Source organism: Oryzias latipes, chromosome 20 (genome assembly GCF_053564925.1).
Source record: "Oryzias latipes strain Hd-rR chromosome 20, Olatipes_Hd-rR_3.1".
Taxonomy (NCBI): Eukaryota; Metazoa; Chordata; class Actinopteri; order Beloniformes; family Adrianichthyidae; genus Oryzias; species Oryzias latipes.
Genome location: NC_136256.1, coordinates 19,129,679 through 19,143,977, shown reverse-complemented (window position 1 = coordinate 19,143,977; position 14,299 = coordinate 19,129,679). Strand labels below are relative to the sequence as shown.

At 40.7% G+C, this 14,299-nt stretch overlaps 1 protein-coding gene across 1 annotated transcript; it reads left to right on the top strand.

Annotated features, from left to right (window-relative positions):
- Nucleotides 1-2,025: 2,025 nt before the first annotated feature.
- On the top strand, nt 2,026-13,398 carry shrprbck1r (sharpin and rbck1 related). Its single transcript, XM_011488852.4, has 14 exons — nt 2,026-2,667; nt 3,945-4,119; nt 4,510-4,587; nt 4,660-4,801; nt 4,888-4,978; nt 5,066-5,384; nt 7,090-7,190; nt 7,316-7,486; nt 8,354-8,514; nt 8,626-8,737; nt 8,812-8,991; nt 9,160-9,258; nt 12,019-12,162; nt 12,244-13,398. The coding sequence occupies exons 1-14, from the start codon at nt 2,392-2,394 to the stop codon at nt 12,322-12,324; spliced, it is 2,130 nt and encodes a 709-aa protein (XP_011487154.1). The 5' UTR covers nt 2,026-2,391; the 3' UTR covers nt 12,325-13,398.
- Nucleotides 13,399-14,299: the final 901 nt, after the last annotated feature.

Here is a 14,299-nt window from a genome sequence, read left to right as displayed (position 1 = left end):
GATGCTGATTGGTCAGAAATTCATCCAATCAGCTTGTAGACTAGATCAGGTTTGTGCTCTATAATCATTGAAAAGCTTAAACTAATGCCTCTCATTGACTCTTTGACAGTTACTACAAATGTTTTCTGGGTGACATCGCCAGTTTATCTTTTAACTATAGCAAGTCAAAGCACAGACATACTGATATATGTCATGCAGGCCTCCTCACTTAATTTTAATGGTTTACTCTTTAAGGGTGGTTGCAGAACTGCAGAGGTTTTGTCTGCTTCCCTTTGAATCATTAAGACTTCCTTATCCAAAACCTACACAGATTTCTTTTCTCATTACTGTTTTTCACTCATATTCAACAGTTTTCTCTCCCCAAAGTTTTAGCATCCTGCTGTTTTCTGTTTCTGAGCTTTGTGTGCACATAGCTACAGTACAGACCAAAGGTTTGGACACACCTTCCCATTCATTTGAATGAGAAGGTGTGTGTCCAAACCTTTGGTCTGTACTGTTTTTCTGACACCACTGAACAGGCCAAGTAGTTGTGAGTCTTAATCCAGTGATGGACATCAGAGTATTACACAGCTGTTCTTGTAAACGCAGAAAGAATCCCACATTGAAGTTTTTTATCTACATCTTCCAAACGGCTTTGTGATCACCTGGAAGACTCCTACAATCCTGTCTGTTCTCTGCCTTCAGGTATCTGCTGAAACATGAACAGGAATGTTTCATCCTCCCATTCTCAGACTGTCAGGAAATCTTTTTTTTTTGCCTTAAGATGAAAAGAGAAACTGGTTTCTCTCTAAAAATGTAATTTGGAGCTGTCAGTGCTGCACTTACACACAAAATAAAGAAAACTCATAGCATTGCAAATGTTTAATATAAAATAGTCTTAGTGGAAAGTTAAAAGAATGATGATCACAGATTGAAGAATATCTGTTCTTTTCTAGCCTCAGGGAGATGCTGTAGATGTTCTCTGTAGGATTGGAAGTCAAACATTAGACCTGCTTTTCAAACATGGGCCTTACATGCCTTGTGTGTGTTTTTAAAGCTCCTTGTGTGTGTGTTTTAAAGCTGAGTTAGCAGTTTGAAATAATCCTCATTGATCAACTTTAATGTTAGAAATCAGATTTCATGCTCACACCAGAAATGCAAATAATAGAGATACCAGGAGTCACTGTCAGCCAACAGGAGGTTCAGCCTCAGTCCCCTTCACAGACCATCCAGCAGCTATGACCATTTCGTCTGCTTTTCTACACTCTTCCTCTCAGCCAATCACTACTGAAGAGGAGGAAAGATGAGGCACATGTACATCAGCATCTGAAGCACAAAGTGAGCTCAGAAAGTTCATAATAGTGTGAATTCTGCTTCCTGATAGGATTTTTCAAAACATGCAGATGGATGAGTGTGAATGTCAACCTGTTCTCCTTGTTTCCATTCTTAAACTTTGCAGCTGAATTTTTTTTATCTCTGCATTGGTAACATTTGTGATCTCTGAGTGTCTGCTGAGTGTTTGCTCTGTGTGAATTATCATTCCTGTAATTAGGGTTATACTGGTTCACATACAAAGGCAGGTTTGTGAAAAGAAATCCAACAAAATCTCCTGGAGAAACTCCGCATGTAAAATAGTTTTTCTGTGTTGGAAGCTGCTTTAAAGTCATAACTCTGAAAGAGGCAACCTTGTGTTTTCACATGACCAGACAATAGATCTGACTAAAATGATTATATATATTTTAAAAAATTTACAAAAAGGTTTTTCCTATGCAATCTGTTTTTATAGATAAAATGAGAAAATACTTCTGTGAAAGGATTGTGTGTTGTGCTCTGCTGCCTCCATGTGGCCAGAATCAAAGCACATTTTTTTGTCCATAAAATAAATGTAAACATTTTAAGTTACATTTACTAAACTGTAATCAAATACTTGCATTTTCAAAGAAATTAAAAGAAATTTAGTTTCTGACGAAAAAAAGACATTTACAGTAGTCTAATAATTTCCTATCGTGTGACGTCATTTAAAGGAGCTGTATTCGTAAATGGTACTGGTCCATACAGCGCATGTGCAAAAGGAAGTGAACTCAATAGCAACAACAAACTCAGCTGTACTATCAAACTACCAACCTAACCTTCGTGTTGGGGTCCCGTGAGAGACGGAAAAACACGAAGACGACGGCTGAAACCGAGTTTTACCGAAGCCAGCACGGGGACAAAAGTGAAATCTACAGTTGGTCCTCTACTTTTTGAAGTGGATCCACAGACACACAGTTGCGGCGCGGCGCACTTCTTCCTGTTGTCAAAGCTGTGAAGCCGAGATAAGAAACAATGGATGGCATGTGACGAGACCGTAACATGGGCGCCTAACTGAAGGTAAACAGCCGGGTTGGTGTTCTACATGAGTCTGTCGGCAGGATGTCGCTGAGTTCCGGAGGCTGGGCTCGCGCCCTCGATCACGCGCCGGACCAGTTCGCCGACCTCCCCGACCACCATGAGGCCTCGCAGTCACAACTCGGCTGCCAAACCGTCCTCATGTCGGTTCGGGTGTCGGTGTGCCATTCTGGTATTCGGCCGCTGTGTCTTCCGGGAGCGGGTGATGAGTCACTCCGCCTGCAGCTTGGCATGGACCCGGGGAAATCCGGGGAATTCCGCCTGTCGCTCCAGAGCAGCAGCGGGACTGGCCGCAGTGTGGTGAGTCTGAAGGGGCGTGGGACCTCCGCTGCTTGTTTTGACCTGTGTGTATTAAAAAGTGGTTCAAAGTTAACAAAACAGCTGATGGAAAACACTACAGTACAGTACAGTACAGTGCAGCCCCCGTTGTTTACATCTGATCAGTCCATCCTCTTGGAGTGAGAGTAAAGGACAAATAACCTGGTTCTCTTTCAAATACCACTGACCCAACTGCTGCCAATGTCTTGGACCAGGTGTGTTCCCCCAAACACAGGTGTAGAGATGGAACACTGACAGCTCCTGGGATAGAACTGTCTTGATTTACCCACAAAACTCACACAAATATAAACCTAAACTATTTTAATGAAATACGGAATGTAAATGTGTTGTTCCATCAGAAACCTTGAAATAACATATCATGATGAAACTACCTCCATGTTTCACAGTTGTTGTTTTTTAATTGGAATGCAGTTTTTTTCTTATTCTTTAAACTGAACAAAGATTATTTAACCTAAACAAGAAATCCAATTCTGATCTCCTTTTTTTTTCATCAGATATTTGAACTTTAGCTGTTTTGTGGTGGTGTGAAAAATGGTAGTGGGATCTTTCAAGTTTCTATTCTTCCATTTATAAAGGGGGAACTGAAAATCTCACTTATTTTAGCAGCCCAGGTTGCGTCATCAACACATGTTTGTCATGTCAAGTGAGAATGCGTGCTATCTCTATGTGTCAGACAAATATATTTAAAGATGAAAGACCCCCAATATCTAACTTAATCTGATACCATTTTTTATCTGCTTTCAAAGTTTCAATTTGAGTTCATTTAGTTACCGGTATGTCAAATTTGTATAAAACATTAAAAAAAGTTTTCACATTTTTTATTTTAATAAAAAAAAATGTTACGAAACAGGTCTGGGGTATCATTACCTTCTCGTCTTCTGTCAAACTTGCTCCACCAGTTTTTGTGGTTCTGTTAATGGTTGGTCTCTTGTGGTAACAAGAACTTTGTGAAACCAAACAATTTCAAGGATGAGCCATAAAAATGCTTTGATGTGAGCAAAAGTGCACATAAATGAATGCATTAGCCTTTAATTATTCAATAGTCAGTTTCTGCACGAGGCGTGCTCGCTGTCCTCGGCAGGAGTCTCCAGATTCATCTGCAGTATTTACGTTTCTCTCAAAATCTATGTTTGTTTTTTTAGTAAATCTGTGTTTCATTGTGTAAATTACTTGGTGATATTGGTTCACATTATTCCTTTTTCTGATCAGCTCTCCTGCGTTTCTCCCTCATCTTCCAGACCATCACTGAGTTTGATCTGAAGGCTGTAAACTATGAGGTGAAGTCACCAAAGTGCCACGAGCTTGTTCTGGCGGCTCCCCCGCACGACCGCATTCGCTTTAACTTTCGCTGTGAGCAGGAAGCTGAGGAGTGGGCTACCGTCGTGATGTCTTCGCTTAAAGAAGCTCACAGAGGTCAGCAACTTGTTTATGATAATAACGGTGTCATCACAGTACAGTAGTGTTTGTCCTTCTGATTATTTCAGTATCTGAATCAAGATTTTATTGATTGCTTTTCTACATTTTGAAGCCACATCCTTAGATTTCTGAACTAATACTCTTCCAAAAGCGTTGAGGTTCCGATGTTCCCAGTTGTTTCACAGAGCCTTCTCGTGTTCTTCTTTTCATTTCTATTTGTTTTTATGGATTTTATTATTTTATGGCTGTTTTTATTTTTGATGGCTTTCTGGAGCCCTCTGATCAGATACGATTATTTTGAAATGTATAAATACATAAAATGGATAAAAACTGAGTCGAGTATGGTCAGTTGTCTAAAAAAATGTCCCATTTCTGTGCTCCACTCAGCTGCACCTCAGGAAAATGGCTCACAGCACTTTTCAGATACCAGTCATGTACACAACACCTTGGCTCTGCAACAAACTGGTATGCCACTAAAAAAACTTTTTTTTTTGTAGTTTTGAGCACCTCTTTTCATATTTTGCATCTGATTTTCAGAGGAGGCTTGCATAGAGCTGACTCGAGCCATCGAGGCAGGTGACATCAAGTCCGCTTCAGTCTTCGCCGCCCAACTTGCCGGCCAGCACGTCTCGCTGAAGATCCTGCCCACTGCTGACAAATACGGAGATGCAGAAATCAGGTTGGGATGTGTTTGTCATTTTACACTTTTTCTAGACATTGTGGAATGTTATGCAATGTTTTGATGAGTCTTTTCAATGTTAATAGCCTGGTTGTTGTGGTGGAAGATTCCACGTCTTCATGCTGCATCACAGTGAAGGTCTTCCCTCAAATGACTACTGAATCATTAAAACAGCAGGTATATTTCAGACATCTTTTTCTCAGCCAGGTGCAGTATGATGATTTTCTTAAATATAAATTTGGACGTGTTCCCCATCTTTTCCAGATGTTTCTGGAGTACGGCTTTCACCCTCGGGTTCAGCGCTGGATCATCGGCCAGTGCTTGTGCACTGACAAGCGGTCTTTAGCTTCATATGGCGTCCAACAGGACGGAGACACGGCCTTCTTGTACCTATTGTCAGCTTATCACGCTCGCCTGACTCATCAAGTCCTGCAGCAGGATCAGGAGAGCGCCCTGCTCCACAGCCCTCCCCTGTCGTTTCAAACCCCTCAGCTCCCTGTGTCCTCCACAAACGGCCTCCTATCGTGTGACAGGGGTGCGTACTCCACGCTTCCTTCCAGACTCCACAGCAGCAGCAAGACTGGTAAGAGTTACGTTCCCCCTAAAAATCATATGTTCTGTTCATTTGGAGTCTGTCGACAGAAAGTTTCATGAATTAGAAGCATTTCCACGCTTTTCAGTTTTATCGTTGCAAATTACTTCAGTTTGATGTCGTGGCTTTTACAAAAACGTAACTCACAGCATTAAGATTAAAAACTGAGATTTTACATTTTCCCACACCTCCTATTTATTCTAGGGGTTAAGGGTTGGGAAGTTAAAATTAGGATCAAGCAGCATTTTCTACTTTCTCTATTTGGAAAAGAAAACTGTAAATTGCACTGAATGAAAGACTATACTTGATGACTAAATGTACCGGTAAATGCAGAACACACTGCTATATCGCGGTCACCCCTTGTTGTTTTGCAAATTTGGCCAATTTTGCACTTTTTTTTTTCTATCAGCGCACTGTGTTCTGCGTCCTGATTTGCTATTGGCCTTGTCAATCAATCTGCTGTACTGAATGCTGTCAGTTTGCACATTTTCATAAATCAGGGACAGGGATCCGATCTTTGTTTTCCTTCTGGACTTAATTTTCTATCAAGGTTTGAACTTTGAGAGTTTAAACAAGAGAGAAAAGTGTGAAAATCTCCACGTGTGTCCGAGAAGAGTGTGGATCGCGTGTAGTGAGGGGTTATGCAGCCTTCAAACATCTGGAATCCTACTCCATGGATTTTCATGGGTTTGTTTCAGTACGTAACGCCTCCAATAATGTGGGAACACTTTTGATACAAACTGATCTGCTCTGGTTTGAAAGCAACTTTAGGCTAAATAAATGAAACTATAGCTTGGCGGAATTTAGGTCAAAGAGCAACACAGTGACTCCCGCACATTGGCTATTTCCGCAATGATGTTAAAGTTTGGTCATGTGGATAACTTATAACATGCTCAACAAATGAATGAACCGGCTGTTTTTTTTTTCTTTTGCATTTATTGCATTCTGACTGTTTCTGTCATATAATGACGCCATGTCAGATGTCGCATGTTAACCATGTGAGGTCCAATATTGATGTCTCTCCAGTCATCTTGTGATCTATTTTAAAAGCATACTCAGTGGTCTTTTAATTATGATTTAGCTGTTTTTTTGTCAAAATCAAAAACTTGTTTCCAGGACATAGTTTCTGCAAAGCTGCAGTAGTTCATTAGAAATTTGTGTCTGAGTTGTGTGACTGTTGTTGAGGAAGTAATCCTCCTCTGATATCCCATTATCCCTTTGTTTACACTCTCTCATGCTAGCTTACAGTCCCTCTCAACCCCAAGCTAACATTAACAATGCAAAAAAAAGGGCGAGCAATATTGAAGCTATCCAGCTGTACAGTTTTGAGCCAGATGCCAGCTCAGACGAGGAAAACTAAGACGTACATGGAGATATTTGTCTGCAAGAATAGAGCGGAGCAAGGAGACTTTGCAACTGAGAGCTTTTTCCAATGACATGTTTTCATCTGCTCCCGATTCATCACATTTTGAATTAAGAAATACTCAGAAATGCAGTTTTAATCCTAAATTCTTCTGTGTATGTCCTCCATCATGAGAAAATGCTACGAAAACAAGCTAAAACACATTTTTTATACCAGTGGTTCTTTAAGCTTGACTGGGTCCTAACACAAACACTTTTAAAGTTATATTATTTTTCGTATTGTAGGCATTCACAATCAAATCAGAGATAAATTCATACAGATCTTCTTCTTCAGGAGAGTCAGAACGACCGAAGGTCAGCGAGATTAGGGACTTCATCAACCTGGAAATTCCTCCACTCAAAGACGGATTAAGCCCCAGCACATCTTCCTCTCAGGTAACCCACGGAGCAGTTTTAGATTTAGAACTAAGAATTCCTAAATGAGCAACATTCTCTTTGAGTGGTTTAACGAAGCTGAATTATCAGCAAACCTTAAAGATTAACAGTAGGTTGTGTTTCAGGGTTGGTCCTGCCCCTCTTGCACATACATTAATAAGCCAACACGTCCGGGCTGTGAGATCTGCAGCACAAACCGTCCCGAGAGCTACATTGTTCCCGGGGGATACCAGCCCGACGCTCTGGAGCTCAGACGGATTCAGCAGGAAAAGGAGTCCATCCGACAGTACCAGCAGGTATGAAACCTTCACTCGCACCACTCACTGAGCACACCACCCACCTGGAGCCTGATCCGTATCACCCTACACGCTTTTTGGCATTCAGAAGGATTTTCATTGAGTCGGGAAATGACATGGCTGGTCCAGGCCACTTTAGGGTGGTGGGATTGGAAGTGACAGACTCTCCGGTTGACTCTCTTCTCTTCTGTCTCTGTTTTTGTTGAAGGAGAAAGGGAGAAGAGAGAGGCTGAGGAGTGCTGGATCTGAAAACAACTCACTGTTGTTAAACCTGGACCAGAACTACTGAACATGCGCACACCTCACAGCCGACACCAAACAATCCGCTTCACAAACCATCATGACAGTCCACATGTTTGAGACCCAGACATACTCTTCTGTCACGGCAGTGCTGAAGTGGAATGTATTTGAAAGAGCTTGTCTGTCCATAAGCTAACATTGCTCTCTTGGGAAGTGAAGCTGCACTATTTTAGCTGACATTATCAGAGATGAAAGGAGCCAGATTAAAGACAGTTGTTTTTTTTTCCTTCAGGATTCCACAGTATGTTTATATTTTTTGTTATAGATATTATGATCATCTAGATGGATATTAAACACTGTGGATTTTTTACATCATTTTTTTTTCTCTTGTGAATTTGCGAGCAACAAAAGTTGCCCCTAAATTGAATGTATCAGCTGTTTTGCACTGCAACTGTATAAACTCTGAGAAACTGATAAAAATAAACTTTTTTTCCCTCTGTAAGTGTTTGCATGTGTGAATCTAAACAATGTCTGTGTGTCATAAACCATATACAATCATAAAATTACATTTTTTTAAATAGTGTTTTTAATCTCATTCCTACTCCAAACAACACTCCTCTACTGTAGGCGAGAGAAAAGGAGCGAAGGGAAAACTTTGCTCGCCTGGTTATGATGGACGGTCAGGACTTGGTGCCCAACCCGGACCCGGTGGATTGTAGGATTTGCTACATGGACTTACCATCAGGGCAGGGTGTCCTGCTGCGGGAGTGTCTCCATTGTTTTTGCAGGTGAGGTTGGACAGAATTTTTTTTTCTTTTTTTTTTTTTTTTTCTTCTGGTTTTAAAAAAAATCTGATTTTTTTTTTTTTTTTTTTTTTTTTTTTTTGTGTTTGTATTCAGAGAATGTCTACGCTCTGTCATCATGTTGAGCGAGGAGCCCGAGGTGTCCTGTCCCTACAGAGACGACGCGTACTCCTGCGACGGCGTTCTGCAGGAGAGGGAGATCAAAGCTGTGAGTAGTTTAGAAATCAGCTTAAGAACCTTCACGTGTCACCCTTCCTGTCATCCTCTTCCTCCTCTTCGCAGCTGGTGTCGGCAGAGGAGTACGAGCGCTGGCTGCAGAGAGGGCTTTCTATGGCAGAGTCCCGCTGCGAGGGCAGCTATCACTGTGCTACTCCAGACTGTCTGGGGTGGTGCGTGTACGAAGACACCGTCAATGTCTTCCACTGCCCAGTCTGCAGGAAACACAACTGCCTCATTTGCAAGGTCTGACACAAACACCCAAGCTCCCACGTGTCTATTCTGCATGTAAACATGTATTTTTGTGCAATAAGACACACAAGCAGTACCTGGACTGTTCATATTTTGTGCTTTGATGCGTTTGTGGTTTTCTGTCTGAATTGTCTTTTGAGTCTTATCTTTTTCCTTCGACAGGCTATCCATGAAGGAATGAACTGTAAACAATACCAGGATGACCTTGCAGTTCGGGCTATAAATGACTCTGCTGCTAGGAGAACAACGCATCTGCTGATGGTGAGCTGTGCGCCGATATCACTCTAGTGATAACGGCATAAAGACGTAAAGACGTGAACTTCCGGTTCTGGCTAATGATGCCAGGGTGCCATGTTGTCTGCAACCAGGTCCTCTTGTGCGCCGCTCCATTTTGATGCATCCACTTGCAGACAAATAGGCAAACATCTTTTTTTTCCTCGTCCGAGTTGGCATTTTGTTTCAAGCTGTACAGCTGAATTTGCTTCAGTATTGCTCTCCAGTTATGTTGCATCGGTAGTGTTCGGTTGGGAGTGTGAAGGGCTGTAAGCTAGCAGGATAAAGAGTAAACAGATGGATAATGGGAAGTAGGGGAGGACCTACTCTATGCCAACAGTCCCTCCCACAACTCATAAGGGATTTTCAAAGAAACACCTGGGGCCTGTTTCAGAAAGGAGGTTCAACCAACTCTGAGGTTAAACTTGAACTCTGAGTTGGTCAATCGGGAGATTAACAACTCTGAGTTTTCTGTTTCAGAGAAGCTGATCCGAGTTAGGTCAATCAACTCTGAGTGGACTGATTCAGAGTTAAGCGTGCGCACCGCGACTATAAGAAGCCATTATCAATGGAGCGCAGATATCACGAGTCACCATGGCAACCGTGAAAAAAAAGAGGTCTGCGTATTTTTCGCCAGCTGAACTTGACGTGCTGCGGCAGAGTTACAGTGAATATGAGCACATATTCCGGAAGAAAAGCAACACCGCTGCATCTGCAAAACAGAGACAGTTAGCGTGGAAAACATAGCTGCTCAAGTTAATGCGCAAGTTTGCATTAAAATCATTGTTATAAAATATTGACTGTAATAACTTTTTAAATAGCGTAAGGAGTGAAATAAAAAATGGCGATATTTAGGTGTACTTTTGAAGTGTTTTTCCTGGTGTAAATGCATGAAATGCTGCATAGTGTACAGAACCAATCTGGGGGGAAGATGCATTTAACGTTGATAATGTTTAGAGGACTTTTTTGTTAACCTCCCCCTCTTGCAAACGTTGGTCAGTTTAATATTAATACATGCAATTGTGTTTTTAAAAGTGAACTTTTGTCTACTGTTGAACCTTTCGCTGCGCGAAGACTTCTCCTTTCTTTTCTCTCGTCTTTCCGACCGACCGTGGTCAGAGGCGCAGGGGAGATTTCCTTCAGGGCCGAAGGGAATTCTCCTTCGGGGTTCACTTCCCGTCGGAAACCCTCAACCTCCAGAGCGGATAAAGAATGACTCCAAAACAGTTATTCTGGGAATGACACCTTCTCTTTATTTAACTAAGTGCTCCGTCCTCCGAACACACAATATATACCACGCACACACCTCCGCTCCGTGCTCACACCCCCCCCATCTGCACCTGCACTCGCACCCCGCTCAGCACACACACACTGCAACACTACCCTTGTATTGGTCAAGTGGTATAGGTTTATTTGGGATTAAGAAAGTAAGCAGTACTAGCAAATTGTGTTTCCAAAAAGTAATTGTTACATTAATCTAATTCAATGTCCCAGATTTCATTTTCATGTAGTTGCAATCCTACAGGAATTAAAAGAACATGGCAGCAGCTAAAAATGATGTATAAAAACATAATTCAATCAGGTCAAATGTGAGCATGTCATGGATGTAGGCTTTGTTGACAATATTTGACATATGAAACATCTACATAGCAAGACCTAATGTTGTTTTCATTTTGTATATGTAATTGACTGCAACGAAAAACGGTAACGCTCAAACAAAAATGTATGGGGAAGTGACAAAATATTGAGTCTTCTCAAAATCCTCGTACGAGGTAAATATAATTCTCTACGAATTAATGCAGCCTCCTCGTCTATTGGGTCCTCCAAAAAAGAACAAGCCATTCTTGTCACTTAGACCGTCTCTGTCTGTGTGACGGAAATTTGGACAATGAAGGTTAAAGCGAAAAATACCGCTTCGTCTTTAAAAAGGGGAGGGGACCGGCAGAAACCTTGAGTTTAGAGGATAAAACCTGCTCCCGACCAGGTTAGGTTCACAGCATTAGTAACCATGGACACTGACTCCGAGTATAAGTTACCTCTCTTTCAGAAACAGGTTTGAATTACTCTGCTTTCTCTGGTTTAACAAACCTCCCATTCTGAAACAGAAAACCCAGGGTTTCCCTGATTTCAGGGTTAACGCACTCAGAGTTTACACTTAACCTCCTTTCTGAAACAGGCCCCTGCTGTGACTCTTCTCATGACAACACAAGGCGGTTTACAAGGGGCGTTTATTTCCACTTCTGCAGGTCATCACACTTCTTGTGGGTTACAAGGCATGCCTTCGCTCTCATTACGCTGTGAACACTATCACGAAACATTATATACATTTAAGGATAATTATAACAATACAAAATAACGCAAAAACAAGCATAACAAATACCTTGTTTCCACTCGTCAAGAAAAGTCTCTTTGAGTCCAAAGTATTGTTTTTGCAGCTCTTTCTCCCAGCTTCACAGCCCGAATTCACTGTACACTCCAAGCAAATAAAAATCAAACCACCAGTTTTCTCACATTTCACAACAAAAGTATGTCATTTTAAGCTGTACTTACACCTGCCATTCTGCAGAAAACATTTCCTAGAAAACAACACAGTTTTATTTTGTTTGTTTGTTTTTTTTTTTAAAAAAACAGCATAATCATAATTAAAAGTCCACAGGGGACAGTTTTAAAATAGATCAAATGATGACGGGAGTGAGACTTCAAAGTGCTCATCCTGACCTTGCTTGCTTCCTGTGTTCCTCCAAACAGACCCTCGTGCAGTCAGGCGAGGCCATGTACTGTCCTCAGTGCGGCATCATCGTGCAGAAGAGGGACGGATGCGACTGGCTGCGCTGCACTGTCTGCCACATTGAGATTTGTTGGGTAACCAGGGGGCCTCGCTGGGGGCCGAAGGTAAAACGACTTAACCTTCTGCCTCCAGAACAAAGTTTTCGTCTTAAGTTATTATCCTAAAACTCGTGTTTTTGCTTGAAGGGCCCCGGAGACACAAGCGGAGGCTGTCGGTGCAACGTCAACAATCAGAAGTGTCATCCCAAATGCCAGAACTGCCACTGAGTGTGTGATCAATTGAAAATACCAGAGGAACTCAAAGACTGAAATTCAATTTGCTCAAATTAAACGTGAAACAGGGAAATAACTATTAATTTTTACCTGATGTGTATGTAAGACTGATTTCTAAGATGTCCCTCCCATATAATGAAGACATTTCTAGCTGCCTGTTACCATTTCAATAACCATCACTTGTTTCTGTGAGCAGGAATAGTTTCCTGTGTACGACATCCAGTCCATAGTGACCCGACCAGCCGTGATCATGAACAGTATTTACAGAGGATAATTACCTTTGAATGGTGCCTTTTTGTCTTCCCATGTTTACACTGCAGATGAAGCTACACAGATTATAGAGTTTCTGTTTTAATAGTTTCCTACGTAGACTGAACACATCGTGTGAAGCTGAAGTGACCTTACATTTGTGCACAAAAGCTTTAGCACTGTTACAAACGTTTCTATGAAATGTGACAAAGGATTTGGTTGTGTGTTGTATGAGCCCTTTGATTTTTGTGTGTTGGTGTTGTTTTCAGACTACAGGTATGCTCTGTTACCAAAGAGGACTGTGAGGTTTCTTATTTACCGTGGAAATACCCAAGAAAGAAGTAGTATTAACTTACCATATGCCTCTGTATTTTACAAAGTACAAAGTCTTGCTATTTATTTTTGCTCTGCTGTCCAGAAATTTCAAATATATGAAAAGATTTTTCTATAAGTTCTTGTTTTCACTCTAAGGTGATGCCCACTTTTTGCCATTATGCTTTTAAACCTTTAAAGGAGCTTAGATGTGAAAGATATATTGTCTTACATGCATTCTGGGAGTGAAATTGGATAAATAAAACCACATTAATTCACATGCAGCTTTTGAAAGAATCCTGTTAAAGCTTTTTATGCATTATGTATTTTCTTATTCGCATGCAATGATGCACTGTTTATTCCCCCTAGAAAGTGATGGAAGTGTGATTTCTCAACAACACTACTGCCGGGAACTGACATGCCACTGGTACTTGTGTTTTACTGTCAGCACTCTGATGCAGATGTATTTGTGTGCCTTAATAATGAATAAATAAGACTGACAAATAAGATTTTGATTTTTTTGAGCACATATTTTAATTTAAAGGCTATTAACCTATTTTCCAATTTTGTATGGTACCCTTTGTGAGAAAAATTGTTAAATATACATAAAAGCATGAGAAGGCAGCTTCATGGATTTGCTACATTTTATGAATGAATAAAAAAGGATTGGCAGTATGAAAAGAAATGAACTAACAAAAGATGAGGGTGCAAGACATTTCTATTTAGAAAACTGGCATTGTAACTTACTTAAATATATTCATTTAACCTTTTTTGCGGTTCATATATTAAAATATTGGTTCTTAAATTTAAAAAAAAGAGTCTTAATAAAAATTAATGTATGGATTTAATTTGGGGTGTTTAAATGCATGTTCCACTGATTTTTAAATCTTTTAGTTTTTACCTGAAGTACCCCCTGGAATGGTTTTAGGAACACATGGGTTTTCAGAGGTTTCAGGATTCTTTGAATGCACCGCGTAGCAGTTTATGCAGAGACAGGACTGCTTTTCTCTTTTATACCAAAGTGTCACCACCAGGACCTCTGATAGAAAAGTTGAAAACACTTTGTGAATACACTCATATCATATATTATTCTAGATATATTTTTCCATTCAGGTTCTAAAATTGTGTAGCTCAATTACGGTATTGTGTTTTTGAGTTGCTTCTTCGTTTTTAGGTGTCTCAGTAACATTTGCACAGTACACTATAACATAATAATTAAACTTAATTGTTTCTGAAATCAACCACATAATAGAACTAAACATAAATCCAGCTTTTTAATCAGAACGTTAATAATCCTGATTACATTTCCAAGCGAAATGATTTGCTTTGAGAATGTTGATGGAAAAGTACAGAGATGGTCAGAAGGAGCTGCATTGTGTGTTCGTAGATTTAGAGAAGGCGTATGACA

Bases quoted from the DNA above. Each gene is read 5' to 3' on its own strand.
- shrprbck1r (XM_011488852.4), top strand. From the start codon at position 2,392: ATGTCGCTGAGTTCCGGAGGCTGGGCTCGCGCCCTCGATCACGCGCCG. The intron at 4,802-4,887 runs GTTGGGATGTGT...CAATGTTAATAG, and splicing joins TACGGAGATGCAGAAATCAG to CCTGGTTGTTGTGGTGGAAG. The intron at 9,259-12,018 runs GTGAGCTGTGCG...TCCTCCAAACAG, and splicing joins GAACAACGCATCTGCTGATG to ACCCTCGTGCAGTCAGGCGA.